Below are 22,027 nucleotides of genomic sequence, written 5' to 3'. Positions count from 1 at the left end.
TCCCTTCTCCCCGCCGCCTTCCTGCCACCGGCCCCCGCGGCCCCTCCCCTCCCGCCCGCGACCGTTGGGAGCTTTGAATGGGACGCGGCGCGCGCGCAACCGGCCCCGCCCTCGCGCGCGCCATGGCGGCGCCCCGGCTCAGCCCCTGACACCGGGAGGCCGCGGCCGCCGCCTCTCTCGCCGCCCTCCCCGGCACCGGGCCCGACCCCGGCTCTCGCCCTCGGCGGGGGAGGGGCCGCGCGGCAGCTGTCATGCAGGACCCTACCCCGGCGAGCGGCGGGGCCTCCTGGCTCCAGAAGATCTTCGAGGAAGTGCGGGGCTCCTCCCAGCTGAGCGTGTCCCCCGCGGAGCCGCCGCCGCTCACGGTGGTGGCGGTGGAGCGGTACCTGGCGGAGGCGCCGCACCCGCCCGAGCCGCCGCCCGCCGCCCCCGCCCCCCCGCTCTACTGGTACGACGTGACGCTGGCGGACGGCGCGTGCCAGGAGCGCTGCCACCTCGCGCCGCGCCTCAACGGCCTGGTCCAGCGCGCGCACCTGCGCGCCGGCTCGCGCCTGCGCCTGACGCGCTGCTCGTACCTGTACGACGAGAAGCGCCTCAACTACGGGTTCCTCTGCCTGGAGGGGCTGGAGCGGGTGGGGGGGCCCGGCACCCCCGCCAGCCCGCCCCGCCGCCGCCCGCCGCCCCTCCGCGGGGAGAAGAAGCACTACCTGCCGCTGTGGAACAACGAGGACCCCTACGGAGACTTGTGGGTGGCGGACAGGCCCCCGGAGAAGGTGGATGTCGACGGTAAGCGGAGAGGAGGTGGCTTGAGAGGAGGGGGGATGTGGGGGGAAGCCGGCCCAGAGGCAGCCGGGGGCCCTCGGAAGAGCCGCGCTGCTGCAGCCTGCCGAGGCTGCCCGCGAAGGTGAGAGGGTCCGGCTGGGGGGGCTGGGCCGAGCTCTGTCATCAGGTGTCACCCCCCGGCTGCGTCGGGCACCAGCGGGAAGGTGCCGTACGGGTCGCAGCCCGGGTGTTCGTGTCAGGTTCAGAGGGCTGGTTGAGCCGCGCGGAGCACTGGCTGACAGCACGTAGCTGTCTGGTTTGCGCCCGGTCTTCTGAGGCATCAAAAACATCGGTTCGGTGGCAGTCCCGTGGCTGCTCTGTGGGACTGAGCACACACACCTAGAAGCTGCCAACCCAAAATGTGGTGAGGGCTGAGGGGCCTGGGCCTGTTCGTGAAGCCTGGTGAAGAGGGAGGTATGAGCAGGACTTCTGCACAGGTGTGAAGCCGCTGTGTGCTAACAGCTGTCCTTTGTAGTAGCTCTTCTGCTGATCTGACAGCAATTCTCTGTCATCTTAAATGTTTCATCACTCTAAATTGAAAAAAAAAACAAACCAAAAAACCACAACAGATCAAATTTATGCTGTGTGCAGATAGCACAGAACAGGATTTCATGGTGAATAGTATCAGCAAATGAGTCTTTTTAAATGTTAGAAACATAAAGATAATATATGTGATGGCCCAGTCTGTGCTCTTCATTCCTGAAAACATAAATGTTCAATCACAAGCACTCTTTTTTGATCCTTTTTCTGTTTTTCTTTTTTCTTTCTTTCATCTCAGTCTCCAGGCTGACTTCTCTCGGTCAGCTGGAAATGACCTGGAGAAGCAGAGTTCACTTTCATCCAATTCTTGTGAGAGTCATGCACAAATCTAGACTAAGGTACTACGGGAAACCAGAGAAAAAACAGGATATGCCTTATCAGGTAAAGAGGGATAAATACATAGGTTAACACTTGAGCAAATATCTGTGGGATATTTGGAAGTCATTATTCCCGTATAGAAAGTGCGTAAAGTTAAGATTTATGTTGTAACTACTTTATAATAAAAACGCTACCTTTACGAAAATGATGAGCCCTTTAGAGTAGGAAATGGTGAATTGTATGTACAGAGTTTGGTGGATGTGTTTCAGTTACTATAGTTCAGTTGAGCTTTCTATGAAAACAAATATCAATATTTGGAGTTTTTAATAGCTAAACACCAGCTGCTAGTTTGCCTGCCCCTGCCCCCTCCAGGGGAGTGGGAGATAGAATTGGAAGAGCAAAAGTGAGGGAAAACCAATTGGCTGAGGCAGTTTAATAAGGTGAAGGGGGTGGGGGGAGAAGGCAAACAAGTGATGATGCAAAGGCAGTTCCTTACCACCTCTCACCAGCAGTATCTGAACAATGGGTACCTTCGGAAGACCAGCAGCCCCTCATCAGCATGATGCCACATGGCATGGAATATTGCCAGGGTCGGTTCAGGTCATCTGTTTTGGCTGTGTCCACTCCCATCCTCTTGCCTATCCCTAGTTTGCTGGGGTGGCAGAGTGAGAAACAGAGAAACACCTTGACACTGTGCAAGCACTGTTCAGTAACAGCTAAAACACTGGTGTGTTATCACCTCTATTTTAGTCACAGATCTAAACTGCAGCACCATGCAGGCTGGTACAAAGAAAATCAAGTGCATCCCAGCCAGGCCCTGTACAGGAGGGCAGCACTTTCCAAAGAGCTCCAATAACTCATGTGAGTTCTTCCATGGGGGGAAGAGAAGGATGAAACATCTTAATGAAGGGCTGTGGTCTTCTGGTGCTCCAATTTCCCATTCCCTTTGCACAGGAAGATAAATCTGGGTCTTTCCATTGGAGGTGCTTCTCAATAGACAGTCTAGGTGATACTCCCAACTTCCAGTGCAGTCTGTCAGTCACATTTCCTGGTATTGGATGTAGAATCGATTCCCAGAGCTGATGTAGCTCAAGAAGTCAGGAGACAGATTTGACAGGCTTTTTACCCTGTGCATTCCTTCTTTAGGTGGTGTGTGTTGAATTGTTACTAGATAAAAACCAATGGGATAACAAAAGATGTTTACAAGGGTTTTACTTTCAAGGATGCGTGGTTCATGACTAGTTAGGAACAGTAGAATAAATTAATAAGTGTTGATTTTTATCATCTCTATACTGAACTTGAAATAAGGAAGAGATAATTTTAGAAGCAGCAAGGAGGAAAAAGACATAACGTGTTAGATATGGTCAGGAATGGTGATCTATTAAAGAGAGTGGGTGGTAGTATGAACAAAAACAGGTGATTGTTTGAAGCTGACAGTTGAATGGATAAAATGAAGCAGTTTGATAGAGCTGAGATTTTTCAGTGGGTAGCTACCCTTTAAGACTATTACAAGTCAGTTTAAAAATCGTTTTTGTTGCTCAGTTACAGATTCAAAGTTCACCCAGTTCAAAAAAAAAACAACACAAAAACAACCTAGTCGAAATCTTTGTCATGAGAAAAACTTCAATAAAAAGATACTGGTTTGCAATGCAGATTGTTTGCTTTTTTTGTTTTGCTTGAAAATCAGACTTGCATCAACGTTTTGGTCAAGAATGTTTAGGAAATGGTCCTGTAACATCTTGTATTCCAAAATGTGGTTTTCCTTCATGGATATTTTGAAATTGTATTCTACATACAGCATTCTTTCTGATAAAGAAGAATCTTTTAAGTCTTGTGCATGGTATTTCCCCAACCCCCTCCAAAAACCTGGAGTGACACTGTCGCCACCTACCATTACTGAGCACTGGAAAGGCAAGAGTTTGGACTGGGGTAGTTGTGGAAGAATATTTTTGTGGAAATTAAGGTTTTCTTCAACTCTAGTATTCAATGCAAGTGTTGGAACATACTCTGTATCCATTTGTAATCATCAGAGAAATTGTTCACGACTCAAACAGGTGATGCATTATCTGAAATAAATACATACCAGAATTATGATAAATAAAAGATGAATGTATTTTGTCTCTTTTCTTTAGGCTTACTTTGAAGTTGCTGATGGTTCAGGCATGATGTCAATGGTTTTGTGGAATTCATTATGCCCTGAATGGTATAACATTATGAAGGTTGGCACAGTACTTCTTCTTGAGCAATATGCTATCAAAACCAGTTACCCATTTAAAACACAGCCAACCCCAGGGGATTCACAGATGAAGAGATTTGCTACAATTGGTTAAGTATTGCAGAAACCAGTTTTGATTCAATTAAATGTCACTGTAAAAAGTTAGCTCTTCATAGAAATAAAAGTCTTCAGTTGCTGAGACTAATTGATAAGGTGTATATATCCTCTGAAAGGTGTTTTAGCATCCGAGTTCTTATTGTTTCCTGTTTATATTTGGGTCATGTCTACAAAGTTTATTGGCTCAGTAAGTTAAAACCTCTATTTTAAAAATAAACAAATACAAATCTTATCCTAGATTCAAGTGTTGGGGTAATAAAGACAGGCCCCTGGTACTGAATTTTAATCTGATGTTACCTCTGGAGTGATAACAGATACTGTCTGTGCACTGCTCACACCTTCTCCCAGGTCACTGAAGCACATAGTCACCTGGTCTAACTTCAGATTTTAGTGTATGTGGTCAAGGCCCAGAGTTATCTGCAAAGCTTCACTGAATTCAAAGTTGCGTTGCCAATTGCTGTCAGTGCTGAAACAGCAGCCTTGTGGGAGTGCATCTATGAAGAATATTCCTTGGCTATGAGAAACTGTTTTCTTACTTGTAGTTCTTTTGTGTGACAGGTCTACAGAAGTACAAGTGCTGCAATATAACAGTAATAGCCTTTTCAAACTTGTTTAGTCTCTCCCACCTCACTGAACAGAAGTTCCTTCCCCTTTTGTGCCTTTATACTGGGAACAAAACAACAGCCAATATTAAAAAAAAAAATCAAATGGGTTCCTTGAAACAAGCAAATACATGTGTTAGGGAACGTATTAATGAGGAGTTTCCTAATGTGGTTGCTACAGTGCACAAAAATAAAAAGCAGGAATGGAAGTTTGTGAGGGAAGTGGATGATGATTACAAGACAGCTCTGGAAGCCATTATAATTGCCACAAAAACTTTATACTGGAAAAAGACAATAAAATGTGCCATCTGAGGTGACTTTCTCCATGGACAAAATCACTTCATTTTAATGGCTTGGTTCACACTATGCTACTGATTTCTGCAGGCATTATTGGGGTAGAGATGTTAATGAAGAGATCAAAACAGAAAATGAGACCAATGAGCTGTAAACAGTAATAGATGTGTAATGGAAGAATTAGAAGCCAGTCTATAGTACAGTGCCATGGTGTGTTTTCAGACCGTGGCTAAACTGTAGACATTGTTAAACTTAGATTCATATCAATTTTTGCTCAGTATCTTCTTTTTTCAGCACAAAGCTCAGAATTTTGTCATAGTATGAACTTAAAAAGCACATAATACCGTGCACTGATGGACCTTGTACCCATATATCCTGTAAGAAGAGAGTCAAAAGAGAAGAAACTACCCAGAAGAATTTCTAGAGCAGTTAGAAAATCAATTTTACGCAACTGCTGTTGCATGTGGGTTTTTTTGTTTAGATTAAGTGAAATACAACGCTTCACTAATTACTCCACTAACAGAAATATCTCTGTAGATGCCCAATATGGGGTAATATTTCAGGGGTTTTTTTTAAGCATGCACGAGAGTGCTTCAAAAATTCTTCGGTTAGCTGGTTAAAGCAATCGATTACACTGAGTTGCTAAGTAGGAAGAATTTATTTACTGAAAGAATAGTCAGGCACTGGAATGGGCTGCCCAGGGAAGTGGTGAAGTCACTGTCCCTGAAGGTATTAAAAAACGTGTAGATGTGGAGTTTCAGGACATGCTCTAGTGGGCATGGTGGGTGTTGTGGTGGTGTTTGTGGTTTTGTTTTGTTTTTTTTCTCCTGGGTGATCTCCGTGATCTTGGGAGGTCTTTTCCGACCCTAACAATTCTGTGATAGCATAAGAGAACTTTGTATCTAATCACTATTGTAGTATTAGTTTCTGTTACAGGTTTTTAAAATACCTGGCTGGATTGGACTAATTAGCTCATGTAGCTAAATGGAAAGTCTGACATTGCTCAGGCTATAAAATTGCATTGTTGAATGCTGTACCTGAGTTCCTTACTTTATTTGAATGAAAAAAAAAAAGTCAGAGGAATTGATTAATAATTTCACAAGCAGTGAGACAAACTTGAAGTGCTTCATTTAAGAAACTTTATTCTGGGTTTTTTGTGGGTTTTTAAGGGGATTTTTGGTGCTTGTTTTTGTTTGTTTTTCATATTGTTTTAATTTCTATTCATGCCTTAAATGTTACTGACTTTTTTTTTTTCCTTGTCAGAAATCAGCCTTAATGTTCGAGATCCTCCTACTAAAATAAGTATTATTCCAGAAGAAATGGTTAAGCCAGAGTGGGGATTACCTGAAGTTAAATACAGGTTTATTACAAGGTAAAATAGAATTTTGTAAATTTCACTACATTACACTAAATGTTAAGTTTTTGGAAAAGTTTCTGAGAAAGCTTTATGTTTTGTTATTATCAAATAACCACATTTTTGTTCTGTTTTGGTTTTAGGTCTGAACTGGATGGCTTGCCAAACAATCATTCCTGTGATGTTATTGGTCTTGTGACATTTGTAGGAAGAGCTGAACGAGCAAGAAAGAAAGGTTTTTCTATAAATATTACTTTCAGAATTTTATCAAGCAATTTTTAACTTTCTGAATAAATGCTTACATGTTTTTCTTAATGTTTGTTTATATAGAATATGGTGAAGACTTCTGGCTCTATCGTTGGGCACATGCCATTGATGGGACCTCAGACCAACCATTCATCCTGGAATTATTTGCAACTTCTCAGCCAGATGTATTTCAGCGTATTCACCCAAGTATTCCTTTCTTTATAATACTCATTAATTATTACTTATAGTGTTTTTCTAGTTGGTTGCTAATTTCAAATTCTGAGTATAATTGCCACTGAATAAAAAATTGCTAGGGTTTATCTCCCCAGACAGAAAATAGCTGATCAGAAATTAAAAAAAAAAATTAAAAAAGTTAAAATGTAAGTATTTGTAACCCTCATCACATTGCAATCTCCCAATTAGTCTAAACAAATAGGTGGGCAGCTAGGCCTGGGGCTCATTAATTTCAAACAGAAGCACCTGGGGCAACATCTCTTGCATCAGAGGCAAATTAAGAAGGCAGCTGGTCAAATCTATTAGTCCTTTTGTCTTGTAAATAAGTAATTTTTTACAGACACAAATAATTTAAGAAAATTGAAGAAAGGGAGAGGTGAAACTGGAAAAGCTTCATTTCTTTGAAAAAATTTTTTTTTGCCAAACAGCAGTCATCACCCAGCTGTGTCAGTTACTGCATGTGACCTAAGAATGAGGAATTTGAAACTGAGGAATCCTTCATTAAGGATTTTAAAAGAGCTTTAAGTATTTCATCTTCTCTTCTTTCTCTTCTCCTCCAAGCACTCATCCTTACATTAATACTGGTTGGTGTCACATGCGTTTTGTTTTTTTAACATATGATGCAGGACCAGCTGCACAGCCCTGTTAAGATTATGGCTGCCTTAATCTTGAGTGGTCTAGGGAAATGGGAAAGAATGCCATTCCAGTGTTTAACTGAGAAATTAACAAAAGAGTGAGTTTGTACTCTATTTAGAAGTTTTGCAGTGGCATGTCATGATTTTTTGGCTTTCCATGGTTTTGTGCTTTTTTTTCCTTAAGAAACACAGCCATCTACTATCCGTATTGTTAAAGCTTATTTCATTGATATCCTACCTGATGAAGTATCTAATGTTTTAATCCTAATATGTATGCTGAAATTTGCTTGCACAGTTATTAAATTTAAAATCTATTTACATCTACATAATGTAATCTATAACAGAGACTCAGTACATGCTGAAGCACTTGTAGGATCAAGAACTAAAATGTCTTGTTTAGAGCACTTAATAAAATTAATTCCTTGCATGTTACTCTAGACATTCTAAAATCATTGAAAAATCAGGAAAAAAACTGCAGGTTTTTTTATTTCTCCAGTGACATATTTGGTGTGTACACAGATGAGGGTGGTACGGGACCTCTCTGAGAATCCTTCCAGTGCAGTTTACCTTACAACTTCAAATGAAAGTCAAATATTCATTACAGGTAACTTAAACTAGTTTTAGTTTTATGTAGTTCTCATCTTAAGTCTTTGTAAAGGGTGTTTTTGTTTTGCAACAAAATAATCAGTGCATAGTGTTAGTTTCCCTGTCAGAAATTACTTTGAGTAACTAATGAATACAACTGCAAAAAAATAAAGGCAAATTGCTGTCTTGTTAGGCTTTAATGGGGATTATCTTATGAAAAGTACCTAAGTATTATTAGGCCAAGTCATATGTTTACAAGGTCTTTCAGACTGTTTCAATGCTTTGACAGTGTTGCAATGCAGAGTACCATTTCCTTAAAAACATCAGAAATTACTTGCAGACTTTTTGGCTTACAGATTTCCTTATTACAAGAGAAATGAAAAGCATATCGTTGTCCTAAATTTATCTTAGCTAATCATTTTCACCAATTATTTGGAGAACTGTTGTTTCATCTTTCCGAAAGTGCTGGGCTGCACCGGAGGAGCATTGTTGCTGACAGTCCTGTTTGAGTACTCCTGTCTGCAGTTCTGCTGCTCCTGGTGGCCCTGTGGCACTGCACCCTGGATGCGACCAGGCAGCATGTGACAGGCAGGCCCAGGCATAGCTGTTGATAGGGTATTTGCCCTTCAGTCAGGAGACAGATGTAGCAGTGTTACAGGCAGGTGATGTACTAGCCTAATTGCAAGCGAGTGTAAGATGCAATAGGTTTATCTTCCCTCTGTTTATCCAGATCATTTCTTCCTAACATATCAGTCACACAGTGTGATTCTTCCTGCTGATAAGTAGAAATAGGGAAAAATGTGCTAAAAAGGTACTTGAACTTAGTTCTGTACACATAGTATTTCCCAACAAGCTGGTGTTTTGTGCTTAGTTGGAGTAGCAAAGCAAGCTAGTCTTTTCTGTTATAGGTTTCTAATGACTTCCTTCTAAATGAAGGATTTGAGATATTTGATTTCTTTTGCTTTTCTTCAGTGTGTGTTGTGCCTAATTTTCTATCTCAATCCTTATGCATTCTCCCACCCAGCTTTGTTCATGTTATGTCTGTTTGGGTCCGAAAGGAAAACTACAGATAGAGATTGAAAACCATTGAATAAGAACTATTTCAGTTCATAGGTTAGACATAGACCAGGTCAAATTACAATTTATTTGATAAAATTAGTATTTAGTCTGTATCTTGGTTTTAAACCAGCCAATAATGAATACATTCCTTGCTAATTACCAGTCAGTAACAATCTTTGCTGAACCTGATTAAGAAGCTTTATCTGCTTATTCCTGCTAATAAAACAATTTCTGGTCACCTATTGTTTTGTGTGCTCCTGCAAGAAGGTTTTCTAGTAGCAGTTTTGCTAGTTATTTTATTTGTGTTACTTAACATTTGTCTGACTTTCAGTGTCAAATGCAAGTGTTAGTCAAGGAATTCAAGATACTCATTTCATAAAATTCTGTTGACTAGTGGAATCATGTCATTTGTATTCTCTAGTCCAGTTTTTCTGAATTCTTTTTACTACATAGTGTTCAGGATAGTATCAAGTTGGGAACAGGTGACAGTAACCTACTTTAATTTTGATACCTGATTATTTTTGTTTCCAAAGGGTGGCACAAGGGCCAGCCATACACCAAGGACACCAAAGTGAAGAACTTCATTCGATGGACTAAAACACAAAGCGAAGCTGATCAAATAAAGAGAACAGTCATTGGTGGCTATTATCCTTTTCCACGACCTCCCAATGACTTTCTGAAATATTGTAAAAACAATAAAGGTATCATACCATCAAATGTCTTGAAGATTTGTAGCCTTTTTTCAGTTCAGTCCTACTCCAGGCATTTAAAGCATTACTTAAAAGTGACACAGTTACTATTAGTGATTACAGGAATGTGCAATGTCATTTAAGATTAACTCCCTTTCAGGAATAAATGTATCATAGGCTAAATTCTCATCTTACTTCTAGAGAAGTATCAGGGCACCATTAGCTGCAGGAGAACTGTAGCACCTTAAATTAACTACAGATCTGCCCAGAAGTTTTACTTCTGAATATTTTGGTAAATCAGAATTAAGACAGTTATACTGGAGAATACAGTGGATTAGAAATTTCTCCCAAAACAAAATTGTGTTAACTGATAATGCACACTAAAAGATGTTGGTGAGCCAAAAAGGTTTATTGTTTCATTTTTTTTCCGTGTGACATGCAAACCAAAAAGTTTTAAAACTCTTTAAAAAGAGAATATTTAGTAATTAATTATCTTTGATTTGTGTATTCAGACATTTTTATATTGTATTTCTTTAAAGCTTGTTGATGGAAATTTCTTTTTTGCAGTTGAATCAGTTTTAAAAGCCATAGGTGAAACGGGGAAAGAGATTGAAAGTTTGCACTACAGAGAGCACAAGCGCATTGCTGTTCAGGGGATAATTAGTGCCATAAGATACATCAGCTGTGGCAATGCAGCTGAAGAAGCTTCAGGAGTGGAACCTGTTCAGGTACAGTGTTTGAGAATTAATGCTATAGCACTTAAGCAACTCTGATCGTAATTAACATGGGGAATTTTGCATTTGAGTTCAGAAGTTAGTTACATTGTCTGTAGGTTAACTTCGTTTGCCATTTTGAGAGGAAAATTTTTGAAAGTCATAGTTTAGAACTTCTTCAAAAGAGATGGTTTGGTGCTTTTCTGGAAGTGTTAAGACAGTTCTCCCTAAAACCACATAACTGTTAAGAAGTTGACTGCTTGGATATTCTAATGTAAATCAGAATGTGGGAGAGGCAAGAACTACAACATGCTCACTGTCACTTTCTTGACAGAATTTATCGTACTATAAGATAATTCCTTCTTGATAAAATGTCACTTTCAAAAGGTAGGGTAAATAGTTCTGTTCCTTTAAAAGTTGCTTTAAAGCTTGCAGGTTTTTGAGTTGGAAGCAATAGCTTTAAGTGCTTTGAAACTCTTAAACAATTAACTGTTGTTGCAGAAAGATACTTCTCAGTCTCTTGAGAGCTCTACTACATCCAAAGAAGACTGTGTTGAGAAGGGGGAGAACACCAGCCTTCAAAATAAAGAAGTCAAGGCTTTACTGGGGTCACATGGTACTCCTGGGGAACAACATCAGCACCAAGCTCTGCAGTCAAAAAAGAGTTCAGTGAAGAGAAAGATACCACGCAGTTTAAATACAGATGCAGAACAGTAAGCTCTCTTCATAAATATGTAGAGTTCACAGAGATTAGTTCAAAGCTCAAGCCAAAGAAAATATATAAGAAAGCTTTAAAAGCATACATAGTTTAATCTTTGAAAGGTAGTTAGGTACTTTCCCTAGCATCAGGTGATGGTTATTATAGTGTTCAAGCTAATGAAGGATTGACTAAAGCAGGTGTCTGGTTTGCAATGCTCTCTTGTGATAATAGTTCATGCTGCTTTTCTGCTAATCTCACGGATTTTAAATACAAGTAGTTAATACTTGAACCATATATAGTTCAGTGACATAGCCATGGAACAAGCAACAGTTACAGTAGTGTGAGAGAAGATTTCTTCACTGAAAATGCAGAATCAGGATCTGGTATACCTGTTCCTTAATTTCAAATGTGCCTTATTTATTTTTTCCCTTCTGGTTAATGAAATGTGCTGCATGCAGCTGTAACTTGCTGTCAGAAAGCCAAGTAGATGGTGGTCATGTGCTAACATAAAGGCTCAGAATAACTTGTAATACTGTGCCTTTGCTCATGATGTGATTTCATGAAATTGTATTGCAGTCAGACATAGATAAAGGGTATCAGTCTGATATAAGGAAATGGAATAGGACAAAATAAATTATCTGATATAACCATGGTAGGTTCAGGAGTAAAATATCTGCTTGTATAGGATTGCCATTTTTTGCAATGTTTGTGCAAAATCTAATGTACCCATACATAGTATTAAAAGCTTAACGTGTAGATTGTCAGATTGAATGTTGCAAAACTGTAGCCAGTCAGTTGTGGTTTTTTGGTGGATTTCTCGTGCTGTAAAGGGTAGATTTTTCTTCTTGGCTTTTCACATGCAGAAGTCAATGTGGAAAGAGGGTGAGTATTCAGAATATTTTGAGAGAAAATTAGATTAAATATAATGAGGATTGAATGTCAACTTAGGACTAAGAAACCAAGTTAATTCAAATTCTGTCTTGGCAATGTTATAGCAATCTTGTCAGTGGATTTCCATTCCTTAGGTAAAATTCCAGCATTTGAGTGTCTTGAGTTTTTTCTGCCTGGAAGAAAAAACTCGCATGTACTTTGCTTGTGTATTCCCATTTAGCTAAATACTGTAAAATAATGGTGAATTTCCTACTTCAAGGGGAAGTGCATCTGTTACTCCTGTATCATCTTACCGTTATTTCACACGGTCTGCAAGAAGAAAATTGGGGTGAGTCATGTTAATTTAATTATGTTAAATAATTGCAGTGATGAAACAAAAACATTTGAAGTGAAACATTTGCACGTCAAACCTGGATGGAACTGAAATGAAAGAAGAGATCAGGGTAGAGTTTAGTATTTTCTGTTCACTTCCTCCTCAGTTTCCTGCACTGATTCTAGTTCAAATATATTGGATCACTTTATTCTAAAACATAATTTTGAGTGTGTTATTAAACATATTTTTGTATAGTTACCAGTGCTGCTTGGGGAATATAGAGTAACAAGGGATTGTCATGGTAAGCAGACAAATCTATGGAGTCTTTGCTTCAGAGGGTTACAGTTTAAACTAGAAAGTCAAAGGTAGGAGGGAGAGATGCTTGATTAGCAATCAGAGTGAACAATGTAAAAGCATTCGTGGATTTGCTAGTGGTGGTTGAGCTATACATAAATCATCCTTGGTACTACAGAGGTGTGAGTATAGTTGTCCCTGAGAAGCCACGTGGCTCCTTCTGCGACCTAACACTCAGTCTTTATTGAACTCAGTTTGAATCCTGAGAAGGATTTAAAAAAAAAAAAAATCCAGGTAGGAACTTCAAATCCAGAGCCCTGATAAATCATGAACAAAATGAAATAACTACAAATGGAAAACTATATTAAGAAAATTGAATGAGTGGTGGTGTTTGTTAGCTGGAGTAAAAAGCTACTTTCAGTCCTGTATTTTGTTTTAAGGGCCATAAATTCTTGTAATTTGTTCCAAACACAGCTCAGGTAACTTGAGTGTTTGAACTCTTTGGTGTGAGTAACTTCAGCTGTTTGGGTTTTTTGACAGTGAATATTTGAGCTTGTGTCAGGAATACATATGCCCCTCAGTTGCCTTCTTACTTTACTTTTACACCTCTTCCCCATAAAACAACAAATCATGTTGATAGGGATATGGTGATGCTAGTCATGATGGAGCTGATCATAACTAGTTGACCATTCTGTCAGTATTACTGCCTTACATGCCTGCCTGTTTTCTTGTAAAAACATTTCTGGAAGCTAATTTGCAAAAGTTTTTTCTGTGGGATAAACAAGGCTCTTTTGAACCCTCATGTCTGTTGTTTCCTCTGGTCTTTGATACTTCATTGTCTAGGGGAAGTAGTTGCCTGGCTCTGCAACCTGTTGGTTAAAAGTCTGACACAGCTTTAAGGTCTGCAGGTGGTGCAAGAGTTTGCAGGGACTCGTGGCACAAATCCATAGGAAAATCAGGAAGGTTTTTGGTCTGTGAGGAATCCTGTTTTCTTTCACTTGCTGAAAAATGTTCCATTTTTTCTTGGGGGTGGAGGGTGTAAAGAATGTTTTCTCCCCATTTCTTAAAAGTGAAGCAAAAAGTTAAGGCATGTTTACTTTGTTCTCTGCTTTTCTCAATCTACTTCTCTCCTCGCTACCTGTGTGTCTACTCTATGCCATTAGTGCTAAAATTCCAGCTAAAGGAGGAGAAAGTCTGTGTTGGATTATGGAAAGCTGGTTCACTCTGTATAATTAAAAGGTAACTTGTGTATTTCTGTAATTAATTATGAAGTTGTGCTGAACTCCCCAAACTGCAGAAGAAAAAATAGAAAGCAGTTTTTCTTAAGTTTATTCAGGTATCATGGTGAGTGAAATGGAGCAAAGAAGAAAAAGTAAGTGGGGCTAAGAGCTTATTTTACCATGTTGCAGCTGCAGAGCACCTGTTACACTTTTCTCCTGACTAATATCCTAAGTAATTAATTAGAAATTGTTAGAGAATAGTTGCTTATTGTTTTCATGGTTAAAAATGAAAGTATACAAAAAATATAATTTGCTTCCTTCAACTAATTGTTACAGCAGGATAGTATGTCCAAAGGAAAATATTTCCACTGTCTCTATCATTTTGGATTTTGGAGTGGGGATGCAGCTCCGTTCATGCGTTGGTTTTGAGTGCTGAAGGGTGCTGATGTGGAAGTACCGTGCAACCCTGGTTTAGAATCGAGTCATAAACCTGTTGGCCATCTGTGATGTTCAGCTTTTAGTGTCACACGTGCCATTTCCAGTAGGTGCCCAGCAGAGGGCAACAAACGCTGTTTTTTGAGTGTAAAGCAAAGAAATTCAGCATTTCTTGTCCTAAGCTCTTCAAAACTGAGTTATTCATCATAGTAGGTTTCATGTCAAGCTGCTGTATTACAAGTCTCATCATATGAAACCAGGAACTAGTGCTCACTCGTTCAAAATTGTATAATTTATCCTTATAAATTTGTCAAGGTTTGAACTTTTGCTGCATGGTGTTTGAGGTTAAATAGGTTTTAAATATATATATATCATAACTTTCTTTTTATAGTTTGGATAAACTTCAACATGAAGATTGTGTGCAAGATAAAAGTCAACAGGCTGTGTCAGACAGTTTGCAGCACTGCACAGGTATGTTGCAAATGGTTTTTACATAAACCTTAGGAGGTTTAGGCCTCCTTCTTCTCTTCAGGTCCATAACAGGCAACAAAGATGTCCTTATAACCCTTGTTTGTCAAGACAGCTCTTCTGTACATCTGACTGCATCGACCTCTAGGGAGCCACTGCAGCACCATGTTGTTAATGTCCTTCTGCTCAGTCATGCCCTTGATGGGTTCTAAAGGATGGCTGGAAGGGCAGTGTTGGGCTGCTTCCCAATAAGAGGAAGAAATTCTCAGGGTTGCTTTATACAAGTGTTAAGTTAGCTTAACACTTCAGCAGCACTTAGCATAAGACCTCACGTTTTCTGTTGGCAGTTTTCTTGCTGTAGTGATGTGCATGTGGTAACGCTGTGCCTCTCTGGGAAGGCAGCCCCAAAGCTATGTGAGTACCTAATTAAAAAGACACATACAAGGTTTGGGAATGAAATGGAAGAAACATACAAGCTAGTAATAAGAATGATGTTTGGTTTAGGGATTTTTCTAAGTCAATATTACCAATTTTTTCTTTTGTCCTCTGCAATTGAAAAATTCACTTGTGTTCCATGCAGTTAGTTTCTCAATACCTATTTTTGATTGAAGAAAGAAATCTAATTTGTCAGCTGTCATTGTCTGCAGCTTTGTCTGTTTCTTAGGTCATGCAAATATGTTGGTATGTTTTCCTGGTTTTAAAGCTGACTGAATATACTGAGTCATGTAATTTCGTCTAAAAAATAATCTCGTTTCCTTTGTTGAGTGTTCATGCATATGTTCTATCCAGTTTGTCTGTGTGCATCCTGGTTTCTTCATTTTTTAACATACTGATACTCCATCATAGTAATTATGACTCTAAAAAGAATTAAGAAGCATATGTTCATGGAGAAGTGTTGGGGAGGATAATATACCCAGTTCAGAAGGCTGCTTGATTAGAAGTTGTTTCACAGGAGATGGAGGAGATACAAGGTTATACTGGGAATATTTTTAAGCTTTTTGATAAGCCCAAAAGGTGAGGTTTAACACTTGCCTTCAAAATTGGAAGTAATGGTGAGATATGCTTTTACCATTAACAATGCTGAAGTTACATGGAAAAGGAATGAAGAGCAAAGCTATCATTGACTGTACAGCAAGGAATTTTAATTGTAGCATTGTCTTCAATGTAAGCATATAGTTATTGTGCAAGGGATTAAAAAGTTTACTTTCACTTGTTCCCATTTTAAACTTGTTTTCATTATTTCTGGCTGTTCATAAAACAAGTTGTGCTCTCCATGTGGTGAAATAAGTCTTCTTACTACAAGCCTAGCCTCTAAGGTTCCAAGTTTACTCATGTTCCAACTCTAGTTTAACTCATGTTGTTGTATGTTTTGAACATTCTGCCATTTCTTCGTAGTTGAAAAGTTGTAATGAAATTATTTCTCATTTAACAGAGAAGTGATACAATTCTACAAGCATGTGACAACTAAATATTTTCTGTGTTTATAATAGACGGAGAAGGAATGAGTGATATATCTGAAACTGAAGAGCCTGGAAGAACTTGTGATTCATGGCAGAGTGACCTGTGGACACAAGTGAAAGACAAGTTAATGAACTATTTGCATCACAGCAAAATTTTCCCAGAAAGCATCCCACGTAAATTTGATTATGTGCACAAAGACTTACTTATGCAACAGTACAACCTTCACGCAGCAGTGCACCAGCCAAAAGAAACCAGAACACATAAAAATATCAATGAGTTTAAAAGTGCTAGTGGCCTTGGGTATTATGAAGTGACAGTTCTGGGTAAGTTTTTGGTAGCTTGGCTTCTAAAAAACAGTTAAGCAAAAATAGTGTAAGATCTTAGCTCTATTGATACTTTAATTTTTTGTTGAAGTCACAATCTAGAATAATTTTTTACCAGAAACTTTTACTTTAAATTAAATAACTTGAGTATCTTGTTTCTAGTATCACTTTTCATGTGATTTTGTGCATAGGTTTATGTGTATCATTTGGAGAATGTTTGTAGTCCTTCAGCTAATGATTATTACAATTAGAGGTAGGTCTTGTTCACTAGTTCGACCAGTCTGTCACAATCAGGTAAATTATTCAATTGCACGGGAGCATCAGCTGACTTTCCTGCTGAAGAGGCATTTGAGAAACAAGTTAGTGTTCTTAAAGTGAAAAGGACAACTATAAATGCTTCTTTTGAGCTTTATACTCATTGAGTTGTTTTTTTGAGTATGGTTGCTCCTCAAGTGCCTTTCTTCCATGCTAGAAAATTAAGGGCTGTGTTTTAGCCATACTCATCTGCTCTCTGCTATTTCTGCTTAGCAGAAGGCATCAGTTGATTGATCTTTTTGTTAAAATGCAAATCTTCAAGTTGATGTGTATCTGTTAGCATTACTGTTGGTTATTAATCTGTTTGATTTTGTTTTCCCATTGAAAGGAAAATTTCCTAGTTTAATAATGCTCATGTTAAGTTACCGTACCTTTAAAATTTCCATTATTTGCTAAGGGAGATTTGCAAAGAAGGGGTTTTTTTTTATATATTTACAGTCATTAGAATCCTGAGTCTTAAAATATTCAAGACAAAAATGACACAAGTGTTGCACAACATATTCATACTGCATAGGTACACTGGTTGTAAGATTAATTTCTCTGCCCTTATAGCAGTGATGAAGTTAAAAAGAAGTGTGAAATGGCTTCCAATGTTGGTTTAATATTTTCTGAGCTAACAGCATCATTAGCCTTAAATCATAATGTTATAACATCATAGCAATTTGAATATGCTTATGTATAAGTATATATATGCATATATATTTAAATGTATTCTTGTATATCAATTATTAATTAATGGGGAAAAAACAAGTCTATAAAAATCAATGTTCAGCCTACAATAGTTTGTTTTTAAAAAAAAAAAAAGAAATTGTGAAGTTGCTAATGGGGTGAAGATTAGCATTTCTGCTAACTTAATTTTTTTCTCAACAGGTATAAACCACGATGTAGCAATAGATGTTGCATTTCTTCCATTGTTTTGTCCTGAAGATCCTCACTTATTTCAAATAGAAGACACTCAGAATGATACATTACTGTCTTGTATGAGTTGCATCTCTGCACATCAACAGAAGACTGCTAGCAATGGAAGGCTTTGTGATGTGTTTCCACTTTCGAGTGAGACTGGCTTTCACTGACATTACTTATTTATAATTTCTTAATTTATGTTTCAATGCAGGAGTTAATCCTCTATTAAAATCTCTGTTGTAGGTCAAACATTGTTCATCTCTTCAGTGAAAGACAGGTGAAATCTGCCTTGACCACCTTTAGTAAACAGTTATAATACTGAACTTTGTAGGCAGTTTTTACTGGAGCTGTTCTCATACTCTAAAGATAGTCTTTTAATAACCAAACCACAAACTCCAAGGTGACCTAGGCAGTATTTGCAGTTGCTTGCTGATGCAACATTATACTGAGATAGAAGTCAGTGTGTGTGACTGAGCACATGAATGTTTGGCTTGATCTGCTTTGAAATAGTTGGTTGATCCATTTCATTGATGTCACTTTGGACAGCTGCTTTAACACAACCTATGGTGCCTATAAACTGAAGTATTTGCCTGCTATTGAACTGTTTTCCTTCAGATTGTGTTTCTAATTACTAGCACCTCAAAACAAATGTGGTGAACACTATTAATGTGTATCCTACTGCAAAGTGCTACATAAACATTGTGTTCTCCTCCACGTTTATGTACAGACCTGACTTTATTTAAATACATCTTTACTTTTCCTTGAACAATACTATGAAATCTGAGGCTCACTAATGGTTAAGTAATGCATATTTCAGCTTTTCCATATCAGTTCTGATGCTGTCATTTTTACTGATTGAATTTACTAATAAAATTCTAAAAAAAAAATAAAAAAAAATCCCAGTAGGCCAGCATTGAATAGTTAGAGTGAGGTTTTTCTCTGACAGTTGAACATACATACATTGCTGCATGGAAAATGGCATCAATTTAGAATACCTTTTTACTCTATGTGTATTAAAACTCCCTTTTCTTAACTTCTAGATGAAATTGTAAAAGCAGCAATGGACCTGGATGGCAAGCATGTTATCTGCATCTTGGACATCTGTCACTTGGGTGATGATAAGGTGGAAGTCTTTCTGAGCAAGATCTACAAGACAGCAGAACCTGATGTCTTGGATCCAGTGTAATTTAATAATTTATTTTTCAAATGTTTATATTGTTCAAAAGGAGGGAAATAAAATTGCTTTGAGTACACCCTCTACACATTGCACTTTTCTAGAACTGGCAGACACAAACATAAAATTACGATTCTTAGAGCAATTGTATTGGTCATCCATGTAACTGAGAAGGGTAATTGTGGCCTTTATTTTGACAGTCTTGAAATAGATTACGCAATGTCTTGGTTACTTAGGTTGAATGGGCAATACAGTGAGTGAGCTTGTCTTTTGATAGGATACCAAGCAGTATGATTATCAGCTCTTCTCTTCTTGTGCACATCCATACATAGAAATGTGTATATCAGGGTGAGAACTGAGAAGAGAGGCAGGCTTTCCCAATATTAAAGGCAATGTTTGTAACAGAATGAACTGGCTGTGATATAAATTTAGGCTGGAGATTAGAATAATGTTTAGGTTTAGAAGCTATTGTATTCTATAGTGATCTTTTAGTGGGAGGTACTAGGGGCAGCCTAACTGCTCTTTAGCCTTCAAGATTATTATGTATGTGAAAGGGATTAAATACTGTGGTGCCTTTAGTATTGGGAACTGGACTCACTGATCCAAGAAACCTCTTTCATTTTGTTTTACCTAAGTAAGGTCAGCTGCTGTGTTTTTAAATGTCTGCTTTTGTATATACAGCCTTGGGTAGGAAGTTTAGCACCCTAAGGTTTTTAACATATTTTATTTAATAATTAAAAAATAATAATTTTTAAAAATGTAAAGTTTGTTAATGGAACTTGCTTCTAGCTTTGCAAGAGAGGAGCTGTCTTTAAGGAGTGCTTAGCACGGCAGGATATCCAGTTTGTCACACCACTGTTTTTTTTTTTTATGTTGATCAGCACTGTCCTCTTTCTGTGTAGTAACAGGTGTATTCTGGGTGCATGAAGAAGCTCAGCAGCTGCAAGAAGCTGCTGCTTCCACAAGAGCAAGAGCTTCTTGCTCTTTCTTATATGAGCTGGCTCCTGCTGAGCTCAGAACCAAGCCCCACTTTTTCCTCCTATGTCAAACAGCCTCAAGTCATTTATACAACTGGATCCTTAGGCAAGTCTTCTCAATCAGGAGGTAAAGCACATTGCTATTTGACAGCATGTCCATGTAAAATGCTGGTCTTGGTTCAAATCTTTGTGAAGAAAGGATTGCATTATGGAAGCTTGTCAGTTAAGCTGTACCATTACTGACCAAAAGCCCAGAGTTAATTTATAGGAACAGATTTTTTTTTTTTTGTGGAAAACTTCTCTGCACATTTTAGCAGACTGTTGGCAACTGGGAGTATTACTTTCAGCTAGTAGCTTGCTCACCTGCCCTAGGGACAGTGGACTTTGTCTTCAAGTACTTAAATCCATATTATGGTAATTGAAAGAGAAACATTATTGTCTTTATTATAGTACAAATTCATAGGCAGCTTCAGATAGGAAGTAAAAGGCCTAACATTCTAAAAAAACAGATTATTTTTTTTTTCTGTCTCTCTCGTATGGTTTACAGTTTAAAAATGTATTAATGAGAAAAGTTTAAATTGCACAGGGTCTAAGAGTTAATTAAATGTGATTATGTATTGTATGTTTATATTTTGTATTAATCATATAGTGTTATTTCTAGAGCAATGTTTGTCAACTAATGCCTTTCAGAGTACCTTGTAACCTTGCCACAGAAGGGAAAATGAAAGCATGCCAACCCAAGAAGACCGTGGTGTTGCTTGCAATATGTTATTTGTGTAATTTTGTTGCTTATGGGTATGTGAAGATCAGAGGCCATTGCTCTAGAGTGAGAGAGAAACACCAGCACTTCATGTACCAAACTGAGCCATGCTGACTGTGCCAGCCTGTTTTTTTTATTAAGATATACTTCAAATCGAAGTCTAATTTTAATGAAACCAGTATTTCTAGAAGCAATTTTTAAATTAATCATCTTTGTGTGAAGGGACTGATGTGGCTAACACTGTCAAAGAGCCACTCTAGTCAGTTGTTCTAGTCACTTGATCCATTCCATACCATAGCAGTTCAGCAAAGGCTGCTGCGTTGCACTGCTTACTACCCTTCAAACATGTAGCATTAATCACTCCATTCTCCATGTTAGGACTTCCTAACTCTAAAATAAATATCATAATGTTGTGGAATATGTGTAATATGCTCTTGAGACTTTAAAGTACATAATTTTATTTTTCAGAAGGGTGATTTGAAATTTTTCACGGAGAAAGCTGAGGAGAGATATTTGCCCTTGCAGAATGAAGTGCCGATGTTAGAAGCACAGGCTCTCTCTGTGTGTAGCTAGAGAACGCTCAACGCCTGTAGTAGACTTGGAATTTCAATACTCTAGGTCATACTGTAGAAGCACTTACCCCAAGTTACACTGCATTGAAATACTGACTTCAGTTTCTGAAGTGTTGCAGTGTTAATATCTCATTCCACCGCTCTACCTCCCTCCTCCCTGCCAAACCAGCACTGTAGCACTGGGGCGAAGGTCCTCTCTGCAGAGAAACTACTTGCTGTTATATTTCACTGAGTGTTTTTTGACACAAGTATAAAACCAAAGTTTTTTTGATCCTGAGTCTGTCAAAACGTTAATTTGCCTTGTTAAACCAAGATACAGTATCTGTACTCCTGCAAAATGTCATAGGAATCGTCTTTCTTGCTGCTCTATATTGCCACTGCTGATGGTAAAATACTATCAAACACTTTTTCTAGCTGTAGAATTCATCCCCAACCAAATAACTGTACTATAAAATCTTGAGTTTGCATGTTTCTTGTGTTTTCAGCATTAATTTCAAAGAAAAGCAAAAGAAGGTAGTCTGTATGTAGCTAATGGTACTTTTGTTTGTAAAACTTGTTAAGTCATAGATCTTAGAGGTAAGATCAGTTTTGAATTAATGTGATGTAGAATTAGTGCAGCACTGAAGCCTGCAGAATATAAATAAATGAATTAATATATGTAAACATCTTGGATTACTTCTTTCAATTTGTTTCCCTTTTTTTTTCACTTCTGAAAGCTCTTTCGGTTTTCCAAGAATCTTCTCCACAGTCACATTTACTCTTTTAAAAAATCTTTACAGGAGTACTTAGTTGAGCTTC

The 22,027-nt window shown here is 38.5% G+C and overlaps 1 protein-coding gene across 1 annotated transcript; it reads left to right on the top strand.

Annotated features, from left to right (window-relative positions):
- Positions 1 to 157: 157 nt before the first annotated feature.
- Positions 158 to 21,892, top strand: RADX (RPA1 related single stranded DNA binding protein, X-linked). Its single transcript, XM_051629972.1, has 15 exons — positions 158 to 786; positions 1,601 to 1,743; positions 3,813 to 4,005; positions 6,172 to 6,280; positions 6,406 to 6,497; positions 6,593 to 6,715; positions 7,874 to 7,981; positions 9,555 to 9,722; positions 10,278 to 10,438; positions 10,925 to 11,136; positions 12,274 to 12,342; positions 14,668 to 14,747; positions 16,235 to 16,528; positions 17,714 to 17,896; positions 18,787 to 21,892. Exons 1-15 carry the CDS (start codon positions 252 to 254, stop codon positions 18,930 to 18,932), a joined length of 2,616 nt encoding a protein of 871 aa, XP_051485932.1. The 5' UTR covers positions 158 to 251; the 3' UTR covers positions 18,933 to 21,892.
- The last annotated feature ends 135 nt before the right edge of the window (positions 21,893 to 22,027 follow it).

The sequence above is a fragment of the Apus apus genome, chromosome 12 (assembly GCF_020740795.1).
Source record: "Apus apus isolate bApuApu2 chromosome 12, bApuApu2.pri.cur, whole genome shotgun sequence".
NCBI lineage: Eukaryota > Metazoa > Chordata > Aves > Apodiformes > Apodidae > Apus > Apus apus.
This window is presented reverse-complemented; position numbering and strand designations above follow the sequence as displayed.